Consider the following 27,893-nt stretch of genomic DNA (forward strand, 5'->3'; position numbering starts at 1 on the left):
GTGTCTCTGTCTCTCTGTGTCTGTCTCTGTCTCTCTGTCTCTCCAGGGCGGTACTCTTATTCAGTATGATAACAAGCTGCGTCTGCTGGAGATAGCCCAGGTCCCCAAGGCCCATGTAGATGAGTTCAAATCAGTCACCAAGTTCAAGATCTTCAACACCAACAACCTGTGGATCTCTCTGGGCGCCATCAAGAGGCTGCAGGAGCAGAACGCCATGGACATGGAGATCATCGTTAACCCCAAGGTGAGAGACCAGACGGGCAGGCAATACACACACACACACATATACACACACACACAACGTGCAGGTTGTGTATAGGTCAACACACACACACAAAAACCACTTAGCTCGGTACAGTTTGATGCTGGTCAAGGCAGTCCAGCTCAGGTCAGACCAGCTGAATGTATATATTCTATGTCTCAGAATGACTAATAGAATCGACTGAGCCCCTTATCCATATGTTGGATCCACCAAATGGTTAATAGTCAAAATCAAATCACATTTTATTTGTCACATACACATGGCTAGCAGATGTTAATGCGAGTGTAGCGAAATGCTTGTGCTTCTAGTTCCGAGTAATCTAACCTAACAATTTCACAGCAACTACCTTATACACACAAGTGTAAAGGGATGAAGAATATGTACATACAAATATATGAATGAGTGATGGTACAGAACGGCATAGGCAAGATGCAGTAGATGGTATCAAGTACAGTATATACATATGAGATGAGTAATGTAGGGTATATAAACATATAAAGTTCAATTGTTTAAAGTGGATAGTGATATATGTATTACATAAAGATGGCAAGATGCAGTAGATGATATAGAGTACAGTATATACATATGAGATGAGTAATGTAGGGTATGTAAACGTTATATGAAGTGGCATTGTTTAAAGTGGCTAGTGATACATTTTTTACATCAATTTTTCCATGATTACAGTGGCTGGAGTTGAGTCAGTATGTTGGCAGCAGCAACTCAATGTTAGTGGTGGCTGTTTAACAGTCTGATGGCCTTGAGATAGAAGCTGTTTTTCAGTCTCTCGGTCCCAGCTTTGATGCACCTGTACTGACCTCGCCTTCTGGATGATAGCGGGGTGAACAGGCAGTGGCTCGGTGGTTGTTGTCCTTGATGATCTTTTTGGCCTTCCTGTGACATCGGGTGGTGTAGGTGTCCTGGAGGGCAGGTAGTTTGCCCCCGGTGATGCGTTGTGCAGACCTCAATACCCTCTGGAGAGCCTTACAGTTGTGGGCGGAGCAGTTGCCATACCAGGCGGCGATACAGCCCGACAGGATGCTCTCGATTGTGCATCTGTAGAAGTCTAATTTCAACAGCTGACAATATTGACTAAATCAGCTGTAAACTTGTCAATCAGGCAGAGAGAGTGGTGCACAATTCCTCTTCAGTTCCACTCAGACTCAAAACACCTGCTCTGCTCCCACACCTCTCATCCCGTAAAGTAGGAACAAGTTAAGTATTTGGTCCCATATTCATAACACGCAATGACTACATCAAGCTTTGTGCCCAATAGAAATGAACGGTAAATAATGTATTGTGTCATTTTGGAGTCACTTTTATTGTAAATAAGAACATAATATGTTTCAAACACTTCTACATTAATGTGGATGCTACCATGGTTACAGATAGTCCTGAATTAATCATGAATAATGATGAGTGAGAAAGTTACAGATGCACAAATATCATACCCTCCCAGAAATGCTAACCTCCACTGTTATTGTAAGGTTGAGATGTTAGCATGTCTTGGGGGTATGCTAACCTCCCCTGTTATTGTAATGGCATGAGTATGCTAACCTCACCTGATATTGTTAGCATGTCTTAGGGATATGCTAACCTCCCCTGTTATTGTAAGGATGAGGTTAGCATGTCTTGGGGGTATGCTAACCTCCCCTGTTATTGTAAGGGTGGGATGTTAGCATGTCTTGGGGGTATGCTAACCTCCCCTGTTATTGTAAGGCTGAGATGTTAGCATGTCTTGGGGGTATGCTAACCTCCCCTGTTATTGTAAGGACGAGGTTAGCATGTCTTAGGGGGGTATGCTAACCTCCCTGTTATTGTAAGGGTGGGATGTTAGCATGTCTTGGGGGTATGCTAACCTCCCCTGTTATTGTAAGGGTGAGATGTTAGCATGTCTTGGGGGTATGCTAACCTCCCCTGTTATTGTAAGGCTGAGATGTTAGCATGTCTTGGGGGTATGCTAACCTCCCCTGTTATTGTAAGGATGAGATGTTAGCATGTCTTGGAGGTATGCTAACCTCCCCTGTTATTGTAAGGGTGAGATGTTAGCATGTCTTGGGGGTATGCTAACCTCCCTGTTATTGTAAGGCTGAGATGTTAGCATGTCTTGGGGGTATGCTAACCTCCCCTGTTATTGTAAGGCTGAGATGTTAGCATGTCTTGGGGGTATGCTAACCTCCCCTGTTATTGTAAGGGTGGGATGATGTTAGCATGTCTTGGGGTTGTGATATTTATGTGTCCGTAAACTTTCTCACTCATCATTATTTATCAAATACCCTCAAATTAAAGCTGACAGTCTGCACTTTAACCTCATAGTCACTGTATCATTTCAAATCCAAAGTACTGGAGTACAGAGACAAAACAGCAAAACATTTGTCACTGTCCCAAAACTATTGGAGCTCCCTGCATGTATAGCAAAGTGCTGCCTATAGAGGGACACCCCCATGCCGTTCCAGAGGACAGCCCTCCTCAATAAATGATGTCCTGCAGTCTCACTAAAGCCCAGAGGACAACCCTTCTCCATAAATGATGTCCTGCAGTCTCACTAAAGCCCAGAGGACAACCCTCCTCAATAAATGATGTCCTGAAGTCACACTAAAGCCCAGAGGACAACCCTCCTCAATAAATGTCACTAAAGCCCAGAGGACAACCCTCCTCAATAAATGATGTCCTGCAGTCTCACTAAAGCCCAGAGGACAACCCTCCTCAATAAATGATGCCCTGCAGTATCACTAAAGCCCAGAGGACAACCCTCCTCAATAAATGATGCCCTGCAGTCTCACTAAAGCCCAGAGGACAACCCTTCTCAATAAATGATGTCCTGCAGTATCACTAAAGCCCAGAGGACAACCCTCCTCAATAAATGATGTCCTGCAGTCTCACTAAAGCCCAGAGGACAACCCTCCTCAATAAATGATGTCCTGCAGTATCACTAAAGCCCAGAGGACAACCCTCCTCAATAAATGATGCCCTGCAGTCTCACTAAAGCCCAGAGGACAACCCTCCTCAATAAATGATGCCCTGCAGTCTCACTAAAGCCCAGAGGACAACCCTTCTCAATAAATGATGCCCTGCAGTCTCACTAAAGCCCAGAGGACAACCCTCCTCAATAAATGATGTCCTGCAGTATCACTAAAGCCCAGAGGACAACCCTTCTCAATAAATGATGCCCTGCAGTCTCACTAAAGCCCACATTCTAAAACGTCTTTACTGCAGATAAAGAGTGTTTGTGTGGATGGGTGTGTGAGTCTGCATGTGGGCCAGGGGGGAGTCTGCATGTGGGCGGGGGGGGGGGTGGGGGGGTGCGAGTCTGCATGTGGGCAGGGGTGGGGGGTGAGTCTGGATGTGGGCAGGGGTGGGGGGGGTGTGAGTCTGCATGGGGGGGGGGTGAGTCTGCATGTGGGCAGGGGTGGGGGGGTGTGAGTCTGCATGTGGGCAGGGGTGGGTGGGGGGTGTGTGTGCATGGCTGTATTGTCTAAGATTACACTTCTCATTCAAAGTGAATTGATTGAGTGCTCTACGATAAGGATGGCTGGTCGACGAATCACAATCAAATGATTCGTTGAGAGCCACGAGACAAAAGTACAAAGGTCTTTTAAAGCCAAGATACACTCCTTTAAACCTACATGATGAACAACAGATATATAGGACGGGTCACAAGGTTAAGATCTGTATGAAAGATATCTATAATTCATAGCAGACAGTATCTGCTGTGTCTACAGTTTTCATTGTATAGAGACCAGTGTCTGTCCCTCCGACTCCAAACTGGAGCCATTTCTCCATGGTGCGGTATAGAACAGAAACATTAACTCATGTTCTGGAATGCTCTTTACAGAGTTACAGAGTGGCACTGCCCTGAGACATTACAGAGTGGAGCTGCCCTGAGACATTACAGAGTGGAGCTGCCCTGAGACATTACAGAGTGGCTCTGCCCTGAGACATTACAGAGTGGCTCTGCCCTGAGACATTACAGAGTGGAGCTGCCCTGAGACATTACAGAGTGGAGCTGCCCTGAGACATTACAGAGTGGAGCTGCCCTGAGACATTACAGAGTGGAGCTGCCCTGAGACATTACAGAGTGGAGCTGCCCTGAGACATTACAGAGTGGAGCTGCCCTGAGACATTACAGAGTGGCTCTGCCCTGAGACATTACAGAGTGGCTCTGCCCTGAGACATTACAGAGTGGAGCTGCCCTGAGACATTACAGAGTGGACATTTGGAGCTGCCCTGAGACATTACAGAGTGGAGCTGCCCTGAGACATTACAGAGTGGAGCTGCCCTGAGACATTACAGAGTGGAGCTGCCCTGAGACATTACAGAGTGGAGCTGCCCTGAGACATTACAGAGTGGCTCTGCCCTGAGACATTACAGAGTGGAGCTGCCCTGAGACATTACAGAGTGGCTCTGCCCTGAGACCTGAGACATTACAGAGTGGAGCTGCCCTGAGACATTACAGAGTGGAGCTGCCCTGAGACATTACAGAGTGGAGCTGCCCTGAGACATTACAGAGTGGAGCTGCCCTGAGACATTACAGAGTGGAGCTGCCCTGAGACATTACAGAGTGGAGCTGCCCTGAGACATTACAGAGTGGAGCTGCCTTGAGACATTACAGAGTGGAGCTGCCCTGAGACATTACATAGACTGCTACTTCTATTGGATATACAATGCCTTGGGAAAGTATTCAGATCCCTTGACTTTTTCCACAGTTTGTTACGTTACAGCCTTATTCTAAAATTGATTAAATTATTGTTTTTTCATCATCAATCTACACACTACTCCATAATGACAAAGTAAAAACAGGGTTTTAGAAATTGATTAAATATTGCATATTTACATAATGACAAAGTATTTACTTTACTCAGTACTTTGTTGAAGCAGTGATCACAGCCTCCAGTCTTCTTGGGTATGACTCTACAAGCTTGACACACCTGTATTTGGGGAGTTTCTCCCATTCTCCTTGGCAAATCCTCTCAAGCTCTGTCAGGTTGGATGGGGAGCGTTGCTGCACAGATATTTTTAGGTCTCTCCAGAGATGTTCAAGTCCGGACTCTGGCTGGGCCACACACAAGGACATTTAGGACATTCAAGCCACTTCTGCTTTGTCTTAGCTGTGTGCTGGGGGTCATTGTCCTGTGAGAAGGCGAACCTTCGCCACAGTCTGAAGTCATGGGCACTCTGGAGCAGGATCAAGGATCTCTCTGTACTTTGCTCCGTTCATCTTTTCCTTGTTCCTGACTAGTCTCCCAGTCCCTGCCGCTGAAAAACATCCCCACGGCATGATGCTGCCACCACCATGCTTCACCGTAGGGATGGTGCCAGGTTTTCTCCAGATGTGACGCTTTGCATTCAGGCCAAAGAGTTCAATCTTGGTTTGATCAGACCAGAGAGTCTTGTTTCTCATGATCTGAAAGTCTGTAGGTGCCTTTTGACAAACTCCAAGCAGGCTGTCATGTGCCCTTTACTGAGGAGTGGCTTCCATCTGGCCACTCTACCATAAAGGCCTGACTGGGGGAGTGATGCAGAGATGTTGTTAGATGTAGTTAACAGAACACTACTGTATATTATAGAACTACTGACCTGATGTTGTTAGCTAGTAGATGTAGGTAACAGAACACTACTGTATATTATAGAACTACTGACCTGATGTTGTTAGCTAGTAGATGTAGTGACCAGAACACTACTGTATATTATAGAACTACTGACCTGATGTTGTTGTTAACAGAACACTACTGTATATTATAGAACTACTGACCTGATGTTGTTGTAGTAGAACAGAACACTACTGTATATTATAGAACTACTGACCTGATGTTGTTAGCTAGTAGATGTAGATAACAGAACACTACTGTATATTATAGAACTACTGACCTGATGTTGTTAGCTAGTAGATGTAGGAACTAACAGAACACTACTGTATATTATAGAACTACTGACCTGATGTTGTTAGCTAGTAGATGTAGGTAACAGAACACTACTGTATATTATAGAACTACTGACCTGATGTTGTTAGCTAGTAGATGTAGTGAACAGAACACTACTGTATATTATAGAACTACTGACCTGATGTTGTTAGCTAGTAGATGTAGTGAACAGAACACTACTGTATATTATAGAACTACTGACCTGATGTTGTTAGCTAGTAGATGTAGTGTAACAGAACACTACTGTATATTATAGAACTACTGACCTGATGTTGTTAGCTAGTAGATGTAGTGAACAGAACACTACTGTATATTATAGAACTACTGACCTGATGTTGTTCGCTAGTAGATGTAGTGAACAGAACACTACTGTATATTATAGAACTACTGACCTGATGTTGTTAGCTAGTAGATGTAGATGACCAGAACACTACTGTATATTATAGAACTACTGACCTGATGTTGTTAGCTAGTAGATGTAGTGAACAGAACACTACTGTATATTATAGAACTACTGACCTGATGTTGTTAGCTAGTAGATGTAGTGAACAGAACACTACTGTATATTATAGAACTACTGACCTGATGTTGTTAGCTAGTAGATGTAGATAACAGAACACTACTGTATATTATAGAACTACTGACCTGATGTTGTTAGCTAGTAGATGTAGTGAACAGAACACTACTGTATATTATAGAACTACTGACCTGATGTTGTTAGCTAGTAGATGTAGTGAACAGAACACTACTGTATATTATAGAACTACTGACCTGATGTTGTTAGCTAGTAGATGTAGTAACAGAACACTACTGTATATTATAGAACTACTGACCTGATGTTGTTAGCTAGTAGATGTAGTGAACAGAACACTACTGTATATTATAGAACTACTGACCTGAGCTAGTAGATGTAGGTAACAGAACACTACTGTATATTATAGAACTACTGACCTGTAGCTATGTAGTGAACAGAACACTACTGTAGCTAGTAGATGTAGTGAACAGAACACTACTGACCTGATGTTGATAGTAGATGGTAACAGAACACTACTGTATATTATAGAACTACTGACCTGATGTTGTTGTTAGATGTAGTAACAGAACACTACTGTATATTATAGAACTACTGACCTGATGTTGTTAGCTAGTAGATGTAGTGAACAGAACACTACTGTATATTATAGAACTACTGACACCTGATGTTGTTAGCTAGTAGATGTAGTAACAGAACACTACTGTATATTATAGAACTACTGACCTGATGTTGTTAGCTAGTAGATGTAGTGAACAGAACACTACTGTATATTATAGAACTACTGACCTGATGTTGTTAGCTAGTAGATGTAGTGAACAGAACACTACTGTATATTATAGAACTACTGACCTGATGTTGTTACTACTGACCTGATGTTGTTAGATGTAGATAACAGAACACTACTGTATATTATAGAACTACTGACCTGATGTTGTTAGCTAGTAGATGTAGTGAACAGAACACTACTGTATATTATAGAACTACTGACCTGATGTTGTTAGCTAGTAGATGTAGTGAACAGAACACTACTGTATATTATAGAACTACTGACTGATGTTGTTAGCTAGTAGATGATGAACAGAACACTTGTTACTGACCTGATGTTGTTAGATGTAGATGTGAACAGAACACTACTGTATATTATAGAACTACTGACCTGATGTTGTTAGCTAGTAGATGTTGAACAGAACACTACTTAGATGTAGATGGTAACAGAACACTACTGTATATTATAGAACTACTGACCTGATGTTGTTAGCTAGTAGATGTAGTGAACAGAACACTACTGTATATTATAGAACTACTGACCTGATGTTGTTAGCTAGTAGATGTAGTGAACAGAACACTACTGTATATTATAGAACTACTGACCTGATGTTGTTAGCTAGTAGATGTAGTGAACAGAACACTACTGTATATTATAGAACTACTGACCTGATGTTGTTAGCTAGTAGATGTAGATAACAGAACACTACTGTATATTATAGAACTACTGACCTGATGTTGTTAGCTAGTAGATGTAGTGAACAGAACACTACTGTATATTATAGAAACTACTGATGTTGTTAGCTAGTAGATGTTGTTGAGCTAGTAGATGTAGGTAACAGAACACTACTGTATATTATAGAACTACTGACCTGATGTTGTTAGATGTAGGTAACAGAACACTACTGTATATTATAGAACTACTGACCTGATGTTGTTAGCTAGTAGATGTAGTGAACAGAACACTACTGTATATTATAGAACTACTGACCTGATGTTGTTAGCTAGTAGATGTAGGTAACAGAACACTACTGTATATTATAGAACTACTGACCTGATGTTGTTAGCTAGTAGATGTAGTAACAGAACACTACTGTATATTATAGAACTACTGACCTGATGTTGTTAGCTAGTAGATGTAGGTAACAGTGTATATTATAGAAACTGACCTGAACACTACTGTATATTATAGAACTACTGACCTGATGTTGTTAGCTAGTAGATGTAGTGAACAGAACACTACTGTATATTATAGAACTACTGACCTGATGTTGTTAGCTAGTAGATGTAGTGAACAGAACACTACTGTATATTATAGAACTACTGACCTGATGTTGTTAGCTAGTAGATGTAGGTAACAGAACACTACTGTATATTATAGAACTACTGACCTGATGTTGTTAGCTAGTAGATGTAGTGTAACAGAACACTACTGTATATTATAGAACTACTGACCTGATGTTGTTAGCTAGTAGATGTAGATAACAGAACACTACTGTATATTATAGAACTACTGACCTGATGTTGTTAGCTAGTAGATGTAGTGAACAGAACACTACTGTATATTATAGAACTACTGACCTGATGTTGTTAGCTAGTAGATGTAGGTAACAGAACACTACTGTATATTATAGAACTACTGACCTGATGTTGTTAGCTAGTAGATGTAGTGAACAGAACACTACTGTATATTATAGAACTACTGACCTGATGTTGTTCGCTAGTAGATGTAGTGTAACAGAACACTACTGTATATTATAGAACTACTGACCTGATGTTGTTAGCTAGTAGATGTAGTGAACAGAACACTACTGTATATTATAGAACTACTGACCTGATGTTGTTAGCTAGTAGATGTAGTGAACAGAACACTACTGTATATTATAGAACTACTGACCTGATGTTGTTAGCTAGTAGATGTAGTGAACAGAACACTACTGTATATTATAGAACTACTGACCTGATGTTGTTAGCTAGTAGATGTAGGTAACAGAACACTACTGTATATTATAGAACTACTGACCTGATGTTGTTAGCTAGTAGATGTAGTGAACAGAACACTACTGTATATTATAGAACTACTGACCTGATGTTGTTAGCTAGTAGATGTAGGTAACAGAACACTACTGTATATTATAGAACTACTGACCTGATGTTGTTAGCTAGTAGATGTAGGTAACAGAACACTACTGTATATTATAGAACTACTGACCTGATGTTGTTAGCTAGTAGATGTAGATAACAGAACACTACTGACCTGATGTTGTTGAACAGCTAGTGAGATGTAGTAGATGTGAACAGAACACTACTGTATATTATAGAACTACTGACCTGATGTTGTTAGCTAGTAGATGTAGTGAACAGAACACTACTGTATATTATAGAACTACTGACCTGATGTTGTTAGCTAGTAGATGTAGGTAACAGAACACTACTGTATATTATAGAACTACTGACCTGATGTTGTTAGCTAGTAGATGTAGTGAACAGAACACTACTGTATATTATAGAACTACTGACCTGATGTTGTTAGCTAGTAGATGTAGTGAACAGAACACTACTGTATATTATAGAACTACTGACCTGATGTTGTTAGCTAGTAGATGTAGGTAACAGAACACTACTGTATATTATAGAACTACTGACCTGATGTTGTTAGCTAGTAGATGTAGTGAACAGAACACTACTGACCTGATGTTGTTAGCTAGTAGATGTAGTGAACAGAACACTACCTGTATAGATGTTATAGAACTACTGACCTGATGTTGTAGTGAACAGCTAGTAGATGTAGGTAACAGAACACTACTGTATATTATAGAACTACTGACCTGATGTTGTTAGCTAGTAGATGTAGGTAACAGAACACTACTGTATATTATAGAACTACTGACCTGATGTTGTTAGCTAGTAGATGTAGGTAACAGAACACTACTGTATATTATAGAACTACTGACCTGATGTTGTTAGCTAGTAGATGTAGTGAACAGAACACTACTGTATATTATAGAACTACTGACCTGATGTTGTTAGCTAGTAGATGTAGTGAACAGAACACTACTGTATATTATAGAACTACTGACCTGATGTTGTTAGCTAGTAGATGTAGGTAACAGAACACTACTGTATATTATAGAACTACTGACCTGATGTTGTTAGCTAGTAGATGTAGGTAACAGAACACTACTGTATATTATAGAACTACTGACCTGATGTTGTTAGCTAGTAGATGTAGTGAACAGAACACTACTGTATATTATAGAACTACTGACCTGATGTTGTTAGCTAGTAGATGTAGTGAACAGAACACTACTGTATATTATAGAACTACTGACCTGATGTTGTTAGCTAGTAGATGTAGTGAACAGAACACTACTGTATATTATAGAACTACTGACCTGATGTTGTTAGCTAGTAGATGTAGTGAACAGAACACTACTGTATATTATAGAACTACTGACCTGATGTTGTTAGTATATTATATAACTACTGACCTGAGATGTAGATGTGAACAGAACACTACTGTATATTATAGAACTACTGACCTGATGTTGTTAGCTAGTAGATGTAGTGAACAGAACACTACTGTATATTATAGAACTACTGACCTGATGTTGTTAGCTAGTAGATGTAGTGAACAGAACACTACTGTATATTATAGAACTACTGACCTGATGTTGTTAGCTAGTAGATGTAGTGAACAGAACACTACTGTATATTATAGAACTACTGACCTGATGTTGTTAGCTAGTAGATGTAGTGAACAGAACACTACTGTATATTATAGAACTACTGACCTGATGTTGTTCGCTAGTAGATGTAGTGAACAGAACACTACTGTATATTATAGAACTACTGACCTGATGTTGTTAGCTAGTAGATGTAGTGAACAGAACACTACTGACCTGATGTTGTACGCTAGTAGATGTAGGTAACAGAACACTACTGTATATTATAGAACTACTGACCTGATGTTGTTAGCTAGTAGATGTAGGTAACAGAACACTACTGTATATTATATAACTACTGACCTGATGTTGTTCGCTAGTAGATGTAGTGAACAGAACACTACTGTATATTATAGAACTACTGACCTGATGTTGTTCGCTAGTAGATGTAGTGAACAGAACACTACTGTATATTATAGAACTACTGACCTGATGTTGTTAGCTAGTAGATGTAGTGAACAGAACACTACTGTATATTATAGAACTACTGACCTGATGTTGTTCGCTAGTAGATGTAGTGAACAGAACACTACTGTATATTATAGAACTACTGACCTGATGTTGTTAGCTAGTAGATGTAGTGAACAGAACACTACTGACCTGATGTTGTACGCTAGTAGATGTAGTGAACAGAACACTACTGTATATTATAGAACTACTGACCTGATGTTGTTAGCTAGTAGATGTAGGTAACAGAACACTACTGTATATTATAGAACTACTGACCTGATGTTGTTAGCTAGTAGATGTAGGTAACAGAACACTACTGTATATTATAGAACTACTGACCTGATGTTGTTAGCTAGTAGATGTAGTGAACAGAACACTACTGTATATTATAGAACTACTGACCTGATGTTGTTAGCTAGTAGATGTAGTGAACAGAACACTACTGTATATTATAGAACTACTGACCTGATGTTGTTAGCTAGTAGATGTAGTGAACAGAACACTACTGTATATTATAGAACTACTGACCTGATGTTGTTAGCTAGTAGATGTAGTGAACAGAACACTACTGTATATTATAGAACTACTGACCTGATGTTGTTAGCTAGTAGATGTAGATAACAGAACACTACTGTATATTATATAACTACTGACCTGATGTTGTTAGCTAGTAGATGTAGGTAACAGAACACTACTGTATATTATAGAACTACTGACCTGATGTTGTTAGCTAGTAGATGTAGGTAACAGAACACTACTGTATATTATAGAACTACTGACCTGATGTTGTTAGCTAGTAGATGTAGTGAACAGAACACTACTGCAGGTGGTGATGTGTTATTTCATTACATAACTCACTGTGATTCTCTCTCTCTTTGATATTAAGTGGATCATTCAGATCCGAGTGTAGCAGCCTAAAACTTGTCTCGTGACTAGCTCAGAGGTTCTCCATCTGAACCCACTACCTGAGGCCTACAGTACATTCTTCAGTTTGTTTGTGTATGTGTGCGTGTGTGTCTGTATATGAATCCACTACCTACATCCTTTAGTGTGTGTGTGTGTCACTAACCACCTATACCTGTTCTCCTGCCAGACACTGGACGGCGGTCAGAACGTGATCCAGCTGGAGACGGCGGTGGGTGCGGCCATCAAGAGCTTCGACAACGCCCTGGGCATCAACGTGCCGCGATCCCGCTTCCTGCCCGTCAAGACCGTCTCCGACCTCCTATTGGTCATGTCCAACCTCTACAGCCTGGAGGCGGGCTCTCTCACCATGAGCCAGAAGAGAGAGTTCCCTACCACGCCCCACGTCAAGCTGGGCAGCTCCTTTACTAAGGTAACTAACGTAACCCTAACCTTACTATAACTACTAACTAACCTTAACCATTCCCCATGTCAAGCTGGGCAGCTCCTTTACTAAGGTAACTAACGTAACCCTAACCTTACTATAACTACTAACTAACCTTAACCATTCCCCACGTCAAGCTGGGCAGCTCCTTTACTAAGGTAACTAATGTAACCCTAACCTTACTACTACTACTATAACTACTAACTAACCTTAACCACGCCCCACGTCAAACCGGGCAGCTCCTTTACTAAGGTAAGGCTGGATTTCCACTGCTGAGGGCAAGATTTAATCAAAGGTGCTTTGTTGACAAGCGCATTGCATTTGAGCAACCAATAAATATTGGTTTTAATCTTAAATAGAGCCCCACGGTGGAGGTGTAATAATACCCATAAAACCTAGCGGTCAAACAGGGAAATGGTTCCAATCATTTTTCCACCATACATTTTTCCCATAGTGGATTTTAGAAACACTTCGAATAAGGGCTGTGTTTGGTGTAGGCTTACCCTGGGGTGACGTTTTGATGACCATCTCTTGGACAAGGTGACTTTTAAATGTATTTGGCTCTATTTACTCTGATTCGATATAATAACTCATACTGTGGATCTCTATGGCCAAGTCACCTTTATAAAAGCCTCATGCAGCCGGTTTTTATTTTTTATATCTCAGTATCATATCATTTCTGGGTAACAATTAAGTACCTTACTGTAATAGTTTTAGATTAAAATGGTCAAAAAGAAGAAAAAAAGTAACATTTTAGCCAAAAACTATTTCTCACACAAGAATTTTGCTTGGACTGTCTGGGAGTGATCTCTGAAAACGGAAAACTAGCTGTTATTGGCAGAGAGGTTTGGAACTCTTTTTCTCATTGGTCTATTTAACTAAAATACAGACTGGTGATGTCACCAGGCAAGCCAAAACTCCACCCATGCAAGACCTGCTGATTAGAAGGGCTTGTGTAGATTATTCTCTACCAGCAACTATCAGGAAATAACACTCATAAATTGTTCACACTTTTACAGTGTTTGTTTCTACAGCTGTTGTACAATGTAAGCTACCACGTTGTTTTGCTACCATGTTGTTTTCATGTTGTGTTGCTATCATGCTGTATTGTCGTGTGTTGCTGCCTTGCTATGTAGTGTTGTCTCTCTTGTTGTGATGTGCGTTTTGTCCTATATTTATTAGTTATTTATTTATATATATTTTAAAAATTGATCCCACGTCCCCGCAGGAGTTCTTTTGCCTTTTGGTAGACTGTCATTGTAAATAATAATGTGTTCTTAATTAACTGACTTGCCTGGTTAAATAAAAGTTCAATAAAAAAATAAAAAAATGTTTTACAAAACAGAGAAAAATATGAATTTTGCCTGCTCTGGGCCTTTAATGCCAAACCAAATATTTAGTTATTTGAGTTGATTTGGCCATAACAAAAAATGTGGTTTGCCTTCGTCACTCCCTTTGATTGTTTGCTAGCGGTGGCTAATGTTAGGGGCGGCAGGTAGCCTAGTGGTTAAAGGGGGCCAGTAACCAAAAGGTTACTGCATCGAATCCCGAGCTGACAAGGTAAAAATCTGCCTCTGAACAAGGCAGTTGACCCACTGTTCCCCGGTCATTGTAAATAAGAATTTGTTCTTAACTGACTTGCCTAGTTTAATAAAAGTTACATTAAAAAAATATATATGTTTAATGTTGCTGAAGTTTGTAGTGGATGTTTAAAGAGAACTGAAGCATGGATTACAGTTTCTCCTGGCCCATAGACTACTTTCAGGGTGAGGAACCATCATACATCAAGTTGTAAAATCCTGGACTTCCCTTTAATTGTTTAATGAATGTCTCTGATTGGTGAAAGAGTTCACTCAACGTGTGTGCGGTCTGAATCAGTCCCTGATTAGGAGAGAAGGAAAAACAAATGTTTCATAAGGAACATAGTTGAATAGCCCGTCCAGATGAAACACCTCCTCTTGGTGTTTGGTGGTTCAGATACATCCTCTACATGCTGACCTTTATTCACAGTACATTTGAATGGGGCATGGTGACCTTTAGTCACAGTACATTTGAATGGGGCATGGTGACCTTTAGTCACAGTACATTTGAATGGGGCATGGTGACCTTTAGTCACAGTACATTTGAATGGGGCATGGTGACATTTAGTCACAGTACATTTGAATGGGGCATGGTGACCTTTAGTCACAGTACATTTGAATGGGGCATGGTGACCTTTAGTCACAGTACATTTGAATGGGGCATAGTGACCTTTAGTCACAGTACATTTGAATGGGGCATGGTGACCTTTAGTCACACTACATTTGAATGGGGCATGGTGACCTTTAGTCACAGTACATGTGAATGGGGCATGGTGACCTTTAGTCACAGTACATTTGAATGTGGCATATGTAGGGAATCTAAGTTCCTTGTCCTTTTTGTCCCTTTCTTCTCACTGTATCCTCCTACAGTTGAACTAAAGCTAAACACACCAAACTCTGCATACATGTTCTGTTGGTGTTGAGCTGGTGCTCTATTGCTGTACTACCATACATTCACCCTCTGTTTATATAGGTCATCCAGTGGGAATAAACATACCAAGATAGAGCTCTCTCTTTCCCTCCCTCTCCTCAAAGTATGTGTTACTGCTCTAAACTCAGCATGACATACCCGTCCGTCTGTCTGTTTGTTTGTTCTAAGGTCCAGGAATACCAGACGCGGTTCGAGAGCATCCCTGATATGCTGGAGCTGGATCACCTGACTGTGTGTGTGTGTTCTAAGGTCCAGGAATACCAGACGCGGTTCGAGAGCATCCCTGATATGCTGGAGCTGGATCACCTGACTGTGTGTGTGTGTTCTAAGGTCCAGGAATACCAGACACGGTTCGAGAGCATCCCTGATATGCTGGAGCTGGATCACCTGACTGTGTGTGTGTGTTCTAAGGTCCAGGAATACCAGACGCGGTTCGAGAGCATCCCTGATATGCTGGAGCTGGATCACCTGACTGTGTGTGTGTGTTCTAAGGTCCAGGAATACCAGACACGGTTCGAGAGCATCCCTGATATGCTGGAGCTGGATCACCTGACTGTGTGTGTGTGTTCTAAGGTCCAGGAATACCAGACACGGTTCGAGAGCATCCCTGATATGCTGGAGCAGGATCACCTGACTGTGTGTGTGTGTGTTCTAAGGTCCAGGAATACCAGACGCGGTTCGAGAGCATCCCTGATATGCTGGAGCTGGATCACCTGACTGTGTCCGGTGACGTCACGTTTGGAAAACAAGTTTCTCTCAAGGTGAGTTCACAGGCCCCTGGGGTTTTTCTGGCTAGGTCACATGGTCAGGGAGATTCTTAGTCCTCTATTATCTCAGAGAAATATCTGTGATGGGCCAAGATGGAATGAAGGAACTTCACAATAACAATGATACAGTTGAAGTTGGAAGTTTACATACACTTAGGTTGGAGTCATTAAAACTTGTTTTTTAACCACTCCGCAAATTTCTTGTTAATTAACAAACTATAGTTTTGGCAAGTCTGTTAGGACATCTACTTTATGCATGACACAAGTAATTTATCCAACAATTGTTTACAGACAGATTATTTCACTTATAAGTCACTGTATCACAATTCCAGTGGGTCAGAAGTTTACATGCAGTAAATAGACTGTGCCTTAAAACAGCTTGGAAAATTCCAGAAGATGATGTCATGGCTTTAGAAGCTTCTGATAGGCTAATTGACATAATTTGACTCAATTGGAGGTGTACCTGTGGATGTCTTTCAACTCAGTGCCTCTTTGCTTGACATCATGGGAAAATCAAAAGAAATCAGCCAAGACCTCAGGAATAAAATGTGTAGACCTCCACAAGTCTGGTTCATCCTTGGGAGCAATTTCCAAAGGCGTGAAGGTACCACATCAGTCAGGAAATGAAAACTTGGTCGCAAATGGGTCTACCAAATGGAAAATGACCCCAAGCATACTTCCAAAGCTGTGGCAAAATGGCTTAAGGACAACAAAGTCAAGGTATTGGAGTGGCCATCACAAAGCCCTGACCTCAATCCTGTATAAAATGTGTGGGTAGAACTGAAAAAGTGTGTGTGAGCAAGGAGGCCTATAAAACCTGACTCAGTTACACCTGCTCTGTCAGGAGGAATGGACCAAAATTCACCCAACTTATTGTGGGTAGCTTGTGGAAGGCTACCCGAAACGTTTGACCCAAGTTAAATAATTTAAAGGCAATGCTACCAAATACTAATTGAGTGTAAACGTCTGACCCACTGGGAATGTGTTGAAAGATATTCTGACATTTAAAATAAAGTGGTGATCCTAACTAACCTAAGACAGGGAATTTATACTATGATTAAATGTCAGTAATTTTGAAAAACTTTGTTTAAATGTACAGTGGGGCAAAAAAGTATTTCGTCAGCCACCAATTGTGCAAGTTCTCCCACTTAAAAAGATGAGAGAGGCCTGTAATTTTCATCATAGGTACACTTCAACTATGACAGACAAAATGAGAAAATAAATCCAGAAAATCACATTGTAGGATTTTTAAGGAATTTATTTGCAAATTATGGTGGAAAATAAGTATTTGGTCACCTACAAACAAGCAAGATTTCTGGCTCTCACAGACCTGTAATTTCTTCTTTAAGAGGCTCCTCTGTCCTCCACTCGTTACCTGTATTAATGGCACATGTTTGAACTTGTTATCAGTATAAAAGACACCTGTCCACAACCTCAAACAGTCACACTCCAAACTCCACTATGGCCAAAGAGCTGTCAAAGGACACCAGAAACAAAATTGTAGACCTGCACCAGGCTGGGAAGACTGAATCTGCAATAGGTAAGCAGCTTGGTTTGAAGAAATCAACTGTGGGAGCAATTATTAGGAAATGGAAGACATACAAGACCACTGATAATCTCCCTCGGTATGGGGCTCCACGCAAGATCTCACCCCGTGGGGTCAAAATGATCACAAGAACGGTGAGCAAGAATCCCAGAACCATACGGGGGGACCTAGTGAATGACCTGCAGAGAGCTGGGACCAAAGTAACAAAGCCTACCATCAGTAACACACTACGCCGCCAGGGACTCAAATCCTGCAGTGCCAGACGTGTCCCCCTGCTTAAGCCAGTACATGTCCAGGCCCGTCTGAAGTTTTCTAGAGAGCATTTGGATGATCCAGAAGAAGATTGGGATAATGTCATATGGTCAGATGAAACCAAAATGTTACTTTTTTGGTAAAAACTCAACTCGTCGTGTTTGGAGGACAAAGAATGCTGAGTTGCATCCAAAGAACACCATACCTACTGTGAAGCATGGGGGTGGAAACATCATGCCTTGGGGTTGTTTTTCTGCAAAGGGACCAGGATGACTGATCAGTGTAAAGGAAAGAATGGAGCCATGTATTGTGAGATTTTGAGTGAAAACCTCCTTCCATCAGCAAGGACATTGAAGATGAAACGTGGCTGGGTCTTTCAGCATGACAATGATCCCAAACACACCACCCGGGCAACGAAGGAGTGGCTTCGTAAGAAGCATTTGGAGGTCCTGGAGTGGCCTAGCCAGTCTCCAGATCTCAACCCCATAGAAAATCTTTGGAGGGAGTTGAAAGTCTGTGTTGCCCAGCAACAGCCCCAAAACATCACTGCTCTAGAGGAGATCTGCATGGAGGAATGGGCCAAAATACCAGCAACAGTGTGTGAAAACCTTGTGAAGACTTACAGAAAATGTTTGACCTCTGTCATTGCCAACAAAGGGTATATAACAAAGTATTGAGATAAACTTTTGTTATTGACCAAATACTTATTTTCCACCATAATTTGCAAATAAATTCATTAAAAATCCTACAATGTGATTTTCCCGGTTTTTTTTCTCATTTTGTCTGTCATAGTTGAAGTGTACCTATGATGACAATTACAGGCCTCTCATCTTTTTAAGTGGGAGAACTTGTACAATTGGTGGCTGACTAAATACTTTTTTGCCCCACTGTATTTGGCTAAGGTGTATGTAAACTTCCCGACTTCAAATATACGTAATGCATAAGATACCTTGGATGGCTGAGGTGGTTCCCTCCAGAATGCCCTTCCCTAAGTGTAAACTTGATTATTTTGGCCCTGGATAGAGCTCTACTGAGAATCAGTTTAACATGGTAGTATTTTGCTCTAGTCTAGGAGAGGTAGATGCAGACTTCCAGCATAGGGGTCCAAGGTTCTCCTTGTATTTTCTTACTCTGACCTTTCAGCACACAGACCATGTGATCGTGCTAACATTCCTTTCTGGTTACTATGACTACGATTACTATGACTACGCCTAATTAACATACTCTGGACTCCACATGATTTATCAGCTGGAACGTCAAAGGAATTAACCAGGTGGTCAAGTGTAGCCGAGTGTTACGCTCATCTTAAGGACTTAAGTCCGGACATTGACGCTCAACTGTTCTCTGACCTCATCGCAACACTTCCCCACCTTAACTCTCATCATTGGATGTTGGGTGGATATTTCATGTGTATTGAATCCAAGTCTAGACAGATCCAGACCCGAAGCCCAACAATGTAATTTCAAAATCAGACGCAGTGTTTAACTCCTTTCTAGAATCCTATAATTTGTCTGATCCATGGAGGAGGAGCAATCACACTGCTAAATAGTACTCCTTGTTTCCTCCAGTTCACCGCTCAAACTCTAGGCTTGACTTGTTTCCTCCAGTTCACCGCTCATACTCTAGGATTGACTTGTTTCCTCCAGTTCACCGCTCATACTCTAGGATTGACTTGTTTCCTCCAGTTCACCACTCATACTCTAGGATTGACTTGTTTCCTCCAGTTCACCGCTCAAACTCTAGGATTGACTTGTTTCCTCCAGTTCAGCGCTCAAACTCTAGGATTGACTTGTTTCCTCCAGTTCACCGCTCATACTCTAGGATTGACTTGTTTCCTCCAGTTCACCACTCATACTCTAGGATTGACTTGTTTCCTCCAGTTCACCGCTCATACTCTAGGATTGACTTGTTTCCTCCAGTTCACCACTCATACTCTAGGATTGACTTGTTTCCTCCAGTTCACCGCTCAAACTCTAGGATTGACTTGTTTCCTCCAGTTCAGCGCTCAAACTCTAGGATTGACTTGTTTCCTCCAGTTCACCGCTCATACTCTAGGATTGACTTGTTTCCTCCAGTTCACCACTCATACTCTAGGATTGACTTGTTTCCTCCAGTTCACCACTCATACTCTAGGATTGACTTGTTTCCTCCAGTTCACCGCTCATACTGTAGGATTGACTTGTTTCCTCCAGTTCACCGCTCATACTGTAGGATTGACTTGTTTCCTCCAGTTCACCGCTCATACTGTAGGATTGACTTGTTTCCTCCAGTTCACCGCTCATACTGTAGGATTGACTTGTTTCCTCCAGTTCACCGCTCATACTCTAGGATTGACTTGTTTCCTCCAGTTCACCGCTCATACTGTAGGCTTGACTTGTTTCCTCCAGTTTACCGCTCATACTGTAGGATTGACTTGTTTCCTCCAGTTCACCACTCATACTGTAGGATTGACTTGTTTCCTCCAGTTCACCGCTCATACTGTAGGATTGACTTGTTTCCGCCAGTTCACCGCTCATACTGTAGGATTGACTTTTTCCTGCTGGACAATAAAATTCTTCATTTTGTAACTAATAGCCAATATCACAATATCCTTGTCTCAGACCATAGACCTGTCCTATCTCAGACCGTAGACCTGTCCTATCTCAGACCGTAGACCTGTCCTATCTCAGACCGTAGACCTGTCCTATCTCAGACCGTAGACCTGTCCTATCTCAGACCGTAGACCTGACCTGTCCAGACCGTAGACCTGTCCTATCTCAGACCGTAGACCTGTCCTATCTCAGACCGTAGACCTGTCCTATCTCAGACCGTAGACCTGTCCTATCTCAGACCGTAGACCTGACCTATCTCAGACCGTAGACCTGTCCTATCTCAGACTGTAGACCTGTCCTATCTCAGACCGTAGACCTGTCCTATCTCAGACCGTAGACCTGTCCTATCTCAGACCGTAGACCTGTCCTATCTCAGACCGTAGACCTGTCCTATCTCAGACCGTAGACCTGTCCTATCTCAGACCGTAGACCTGTCCTATCTCAGACCGTAGACCTGTCCAGACCGTAGACCTGTCCAGACCGTAGACCTGTCCTATCTCAGACCGTAGACCTGTCCTATCTCAGACCGTAGACCTGTCCTATCTCAGACCGTAGACCTGTCCTATCTCAGACCGTAGACCTGTCCTATCTCAGACCGTAGACCTGTCCTATCTCAGACCGTAGACCTGTCCTATCTCAGACCGTAGACCTGTCCTATCTCAGACCGTAGACCTGTCCTATCTCAGACCGTAGACCTGACCTGTCCAGACCGTAGACCTGACCTATCTCAGACCGTAGACCTGTCCTATCTCAGACCGTAGACCTGTCCTATCTCAGACCGTAGACCTGTCCTATCTCAGACCGTAGACCTGTCCTATCTCAGACCGTAGACCTGTCCTATCTCAGACCGTAGACCTGTCCTATCTCAGACCGTAGACCTGTCCTATCTCAGACCGTAGACCTGTCCTATCTCAGACCGTAGACCAGACCTGTCCAGCACTCTCCGGACAGTACTGTGTCACAACTCACAAGACGACTTGACCCACTACTACTATCCTGTAGTGCCTTTAAAAAATACATATAAACTCACATTGATGTCTTTTTACAGATCAACATCACCCCTGACATGTCTCATTCTACTGTGTGTGAGATGTTAAAACCTTGTCTAAGGGGCTACATTATTTCATACACAGCATATGGCAACAAACAGCAGACGCTTAGCGACGCTACAACAACTCATTCTAGATGTGGACAACAGATATGGGGCGGCAGGGTAGCCTAGTGGTTAGAGCGTTGGACTAGTAACCGGAAGATTGCGAGTTCAAACCCCCGAGCTGACAAGGTACAAATCTGTAGTTCTGCCCCTGAACAGGCAGTTAACCCACTGTTCCCAGGCCGTCATTGAAAATAAGAATTTGTTCTTAACTGACTTGCCTGGTTAAATAAAGGTAAAATTTTTAAAACATTAAATATGCCTCGTCTCCGATTCCTGAACTAGCAGAGAGACTGCTACACCAATCAGAATTTGACAATCTTTCCACCAAACAAACGGACCAGCTTCTGTTTAAGTCGAGGTAAAGATTCTCTGAACACAGAGAGAAAGCTGGCAAGTTGTTATCTCACCAGCTTCGACAATCCGCTGCTAGCAGCACCATACCTGAAATCTGTGTTGCAGCTGATTTAACTTCTACCAATCCCAAAGAAATCAACAATCAATTTAAGCAATTCTGCTCTTCCCGACACATCTCGTGTGCATGCATTTCTAGACTATCTGGACATCCTCTGTCTCAACTCAGATGAACAAACCAACATGGATGCCTCAATAAGTGATGATGAAGCTACTCTGGCAATCCAGTCCATGCAGAGTGGTAAAGCCCCTGGGCCTGATGGCTTCCCTGTTGAATTTCATAAAGCCTTCTCCTCTAAATTATCCCCATTCCTCAGCTCAATGTACATTTGAAATCCTTTCTAGTCAGAAACTGCCACAGACACCCAGGCGACTGTTTCGGTTTTGCTTAAAAAGACCAGAATCCCCTAGACGTTGGCTCATACCACCCAGTAAGCCTTCTGTGCTGCAATCATACAATTCTCACTAGGGTCGTCTCGCGCCGTTTACAGTGATGCCTAATATAATTAACTGTGACCAAACCGGATTTATCTCAGGTAGGCAATCTTTCTATAGTATGAACCGGCTATTTAATGTTCTTTATCCTGCCCACTCAACTCTACAGCCAGAGGTCGTCAGCTCTCTTGATGCTGAGAAGGCTTTCGACCGGGTTGGGTGGGAATATCTATTTACAGTACTAGAGACTACAGTACAGTACTCTCTCTCTATTTACAGTACTATAGACTACAGTACAGACTACAGTACAGTACTATCTCTCTATTTACAGTACTAGAGACTACAGCACTATCTCTCTATTTACAGTACTAGAGACTACAGTACAGACTACAGTACAGACCTATCTCTCTATTTACAGTACTAGAGACTACAGTACAGACTACAGTACAGACCTCTCTCTCTATTTACAGTACTATAGACTACAGTACAGACTACAGTACAGTACTATCTCTCTATTTACAGTACTAGAGACTACAGCACTATCTCTCTATTTACAGTACTAGAGACTACAGTACAGACTACAGTACAGACCTATCTCTCTATTTACAGTACTAGAGACTACAATACAGACTACAGTACTATCTCTCTATTTACAGTACTAGAGACTACAGCACTATCTCTCTATTTACAGTACTAGAGACTACAGTACAGACTACAGTACTATCTCTATTTACAGTACTAGAGACTACAGTACAGACTACAGTACAGTACTATCTCTCTATTTACAGTACAGAGACTACAGTACAGTACTATCTCTATTTACAGTACTAGAGACTACAGTACAGACTACAGTACAGTACTATCTCTCTATTTACAGTACTAGAGACTACAGTACAGACTACAGTACTATCTCTATTTACAGTACAGAGACTACAGTACAGTACTATCTCTCTATTTACAGTACTAGAGACTACAGTACAGTACTATCTCTATATTTACAGTACTCGAGACTACAGTACAGTTTTATCTCTATTTACAGTACTAGAGACTACAGTACAGACTACAGTACTATCTCTCTATTTACAGTACTAGAGAGATTTGTGTTTGGTCCATCATTCCTTTCCTGGATTAAGATTTTGTACTCGTCCCTAGTGGCTTCTGTTCGCACCAACAATGTTACCTCCAGCTAGGAGGAGGGTGGGTGGAAGGAGGGGAGGGATGGGTGGAAGGAGGGGAGAGATGGGTGGAGGGGAGGGATGGGTGGAAGGAGGGGAGGGATGGGTGGAGGGGAGGGATGGGTGGAGGGAGGGGTGGGAGGGATGGGTGGGTGGAGGAAGGGAGGGATGGGTGGGTGGAGGAAGGGAGGGGTGGGAGGGAGGGATGGGTGGAAGGAGGGGAGGGATGGGTGGAGGAAGGGAGGGGTGAGGGGAGGGGTGGGAGGGATGGGTGGAGGGGAGGGGAGGGAGGGATGGGTGGAGGAAGGGAGGGATGGGTGGAGGAAGGGAGGGGTGGGTGGAGGGGAGGGGTGGGAGGGATGGGTGGAGTAGGGGGGGTGGGTGGGTGGAGGGGGAGGGGTGGGAGGGATGGGTGGAGGAGGGGTGGGTGGGTGGAGGGAGGGAGGGGGTGGAGGGAGGGGAGGGAGGAGTAGGTGGAGGGAGGGGGAAGGGTGGAGGGAGGGATGGGGGAGGCGAGGGAGGGATGAGTGGAGGGGAGGGAGGGGGAGGGATGGGTGGAGGCGAGGGAGGGGTGGGTGGAGAGGGGGGAGGGAGGGTGGGAGAATGAGGGGTTGTACTGTTTTTGTTGCTATATCTGAAAATCTAAAATATTTTTTTTTTAATTAAAAAGCAAATAAACTGAAACTGAACTTGCCTTTTTAACCCCTTCACACCCCTCCTCTCCTCCCTGTAGGGAACGGTCATCATCATAGCCAATCACGGAGATCGTATCGACATCCCGGCTGGAACGATACTGGAGAACAAGATTGTGTCGGGCAACCTTCGCATCCTGGACCACTGAAGCCTTTAACTACTCCTCCAGCACCACATCCACCACTGACATGTGACGAAGCCAGACACATCCACCACCATCATGTGACCAGACACATCCACCACATCATGTGACAAAGCCAGACACATCCACCACCATCATGTGACCAAGCCAGACACATCCACCACCATCATGTGACCAAGCCAGACACATCCACCACCATCATGTGACCAAGCCAGACACATCCACCACCATCATGTGACCAAGCCAGACACATCCACCACCATCATGTGACCAAGCCAGACACATCCACCACCATCATGTGACCAAGCCAGACACATCCACCACCATCATGTGACCAAGCCAGACACATTCACCCCCAACCATGTGACCGAGCCAGACTTGATCCAGACTCCTTTAAATAAACTCCTGAGAGAGGGGTGCCATACCCAACAGATTGTGATGTGATATCCATGCTATACCTGTAGTATTTCAGCTCCCTGCCCATTAGATTCCCTTACTGGATGAGAATCGTGATAGAAGTCATATGGATGTGATGTCAATGGGAGATTCAATATCTACTGTACATGTCAGTACAGTCCTAGACTGGGATTCAATATCTACTGTACATGTCAGTACAGTCCTAGACTGGGATTCATTATCTACTGTACATGTCAGTACAGTCCTAGACTGGGATTCAATATCTACTGTACATGTCAGTACAGTCCTAGACTGGGATTCAATATCTACTGTACATGTCAGTACAGTCCTAGACTGGGATTCAATATCTACTGTACATGTCAGTACAGTCCTAGACTGGGATTCAATATCTACAGTACATGACAGTACAGTCCTAGACTGGGATTCAATATCTACTGTACATGTCAGTACAGTCCTAGACTGGGATTCAATATCTACTGTACATGTCAGTACAGTCCTAGACTGGGATTCAATCCGATCGCTGATTTGGACAAAGCACCATTTAAAGGTAACTCCTGATTGAGCCGACAGATATACAGTGTTTACCGTGAATTTAGTGACCGTGAACGTGGGACATTGCCTTTAAAACATGCATTACAGACAAAGCGGGATCGGATTGCATCCCGGCCCTAATTGACAATTCAATATTATATAATGTCCACAACAATATCGAAGGAATACCAGTCAACAATATTATGAAATACTTGTCATTGTTATTTTTATCAGAAAATATTTTGAAGGAGTTTGTCAGTCTTTTTAAAATGTGTTTTTTTTTACATCAAAATAATTATTTCACTGTAATCTTATTCCACTTGTACCTTACTGTCTCTCCATCCCTCTATCTATCCCTCTCTCCATCTGTCTATCTATCCCTCTCTCCATCCCTCTCTCCATCCCTCTCTCCATCCCTCTCTCCATCCCTCTATATATCCCTCGCTATATCCCTCTCTCCATCCCTCTATATATCCCTCGCTATATCCCTCTCTCCATCCCTCTATATATCCCTCGCTCCATCCCTCTCTCCATCCCTCTATATATCCCTCTCTCCATCCCTCTCTTCAATAGCTCTCTGAGAGAGAGAGAGAGAACGGTTGCATTTTCTGCTCAAGTGTTGTTCTTACACACAGAGGCCTACTGTAGAAGAGTTGATGACACACAGAGCCCTACTGTAGGAGAGTTGATGACACACAGAGCCCTACTGTAGGAGAGTTGATGACACACAGAGCCCTACTGTAGGAGAGTTGATGACACACAGAGACCTACTGTAGGAGAGTTGATGACACACAGACCTACTGTAGGAGAGTTGATGACACACAGACCTACTGTAGGAGAGTTGATGACACACAGACCTACTGTAGGAGAGTTGATGACACACAGACCTACTGTAGGAGAGTTGATGACACACAGAGACCTACTGTAGGAGAGTTGATGACACACAGAGCCCTACTGTAGGAGAGTTGATGACACACAGAGACCTACTGTAGGAGAGTTGATGACACACAGACCTACTGTAGGAGAGTTGATGACACACAGAGACCTACTGTAGGAGAGTTGATGACACACAGACCTACTATAGGAGAGTTGATGACACACAGAGCCCTACTGTAGGAGAGTTGATGACACACAGAGACCTACTGTAGGAGAGTTGATGACACACAGAGCCCTACTGTAGGAGAGTTGATGACACACAGACCTACTGTAGGAGAGTTGATGACACACAGAGCCCTACTGTAGGAGAGTTGATGACACACAGAGACCTACTATAGGAGAGTTGATGACACACAGGGCCCTACTGTAGAAGAGTTGATGACACACAGAGCCCTACTATAGGAGAGTTGATGACACACAGAGACCTACTGTAGGAGAGTTGATGACACACAGAGACCTAGGGCTCGATTCATCTCATATCACAGAAGTTCAGCGTTACAGCGCGATTTAAATTAGGAAACGTTTACGGTGAATGCGGTTTCCGCTAACCCGCTAACGTTGCCTTTCCATTTCTATTGCGCTGTAGCGCAGATCTTCAGCACAACGGATTGAATCAAGTCCCTACTATCAGATGGTTGAATGACGACTCAACGTCTGAGGGGCCCTACTGTCTGCAGAACGGGAGTCTGAAAGCAGTACGAGTGTTGTCCTGGGACTGAAAGCAGTACGAGTGTTGTCCTAGGACTGAAAGCAGTACGAGTGTTGTCCTAGGACTGAAAGCAGTACGAGTGTTGTCCTAGGACTGAAAGCAGTACGAGTGTTGTCCTGAGTCTGAAAGCAGTACGAGTGTTGTCCTAGGACTGAAAGCAGTACGAGTGTTGTCCTGAGACTGTCTGCAGTACGAGTGTTGTCCTGAGACTGAAAGCTGTACGAGTGTTGTCCTAGGACTGAAAGCAGTACGAGTGTTGTCCTAGGACTGAAAGCAGTACGAGTGTTGTCCTGAGACTGAAAGCAGTACGAGTGTTGTCCTAGGACTGAAAGCAGTACGAGTGTTGTCCTAGGACTGAAAGCAGTACGAGTGTTGTCCTGAGACTGAAAGCAGTACAGTGTTGTCCTAGGACTGAAAGCAGTACGAGTGTTGTCCTAGGACTGAAAGCAGAGTGTTGTCCTAGGACTGAAAGCAGTACGAGTGTTGTCCTGAGTCTGAAAGCAGTACGAGTGTTGTCCTAGGACTGAAAGCAGACGAGTGTTGTCCTGAGACTGTCTGCAGTACGAGTGTTGTCCTAGGACTGAAAGCAGACGAGTGTTGTCCTAGGACTGAAAGCAC

General features: G+C 42.8%; 1 protein-coding gene across 3 annotated transcripts in view; it reads left to right on the forward strand.

The window, feature by feature from the left end:
* LOC135536549 (UTP--glucose-1-phosphate uridylyltransferase-like) overlaps positions 1 to 27,658 on the forward strand; it is a 79,573-nt gene extending 51,915 nt beyond the window's left edge. For 2 of the 3 annotated variants that reach the window (XM_064962847.1, XM_064962846.1), the window contains exons 8-11: positions 47 to 244; positions 12,749 to 12,991; positions 15,683 to 16,275; positions 24,581 to 27,658. In XM_064962847.1, coding sequence (XP_064818919.1) covers positions 47 to 244; positions 12,749 to 12,991; positions 15,683 to 16,231 — 990 coding nt within the window. In that variant the 3' untranslated portion in view covers positions 16,232 to 16,275; positions 24,581 to 27,658. The remainder of the gene's footprint in view (positions 1 to 46; positions 245 to 12,748; positions 12,992 to 15,682; positions 16,276 to 24,580) is intronic. The other variant, XM_064962849.1, reaches the window with a different exon arrangement.
* The last annotated feature ends 235 nt before the right edge of the window (positions 27,659 to 27,893 follow it).

Source organism: Oncorhynchus masou, unplaced genomic scaffold (assembly GCF_036934945.1).
Source record: "Oncorhynchus masou masou isolate Uvic2021 unplaced genomic scaffold, UVic_Omas_1.1 unplaced_scaffold_631, whole genome shotgun sequence".
Lineage (NCBI taxonomy): Eukaryota > Metazoa > Chordata > Actinopteri > Salmoniformes > Salmonidae > Oncorhynchus > Oncorhynchus masou.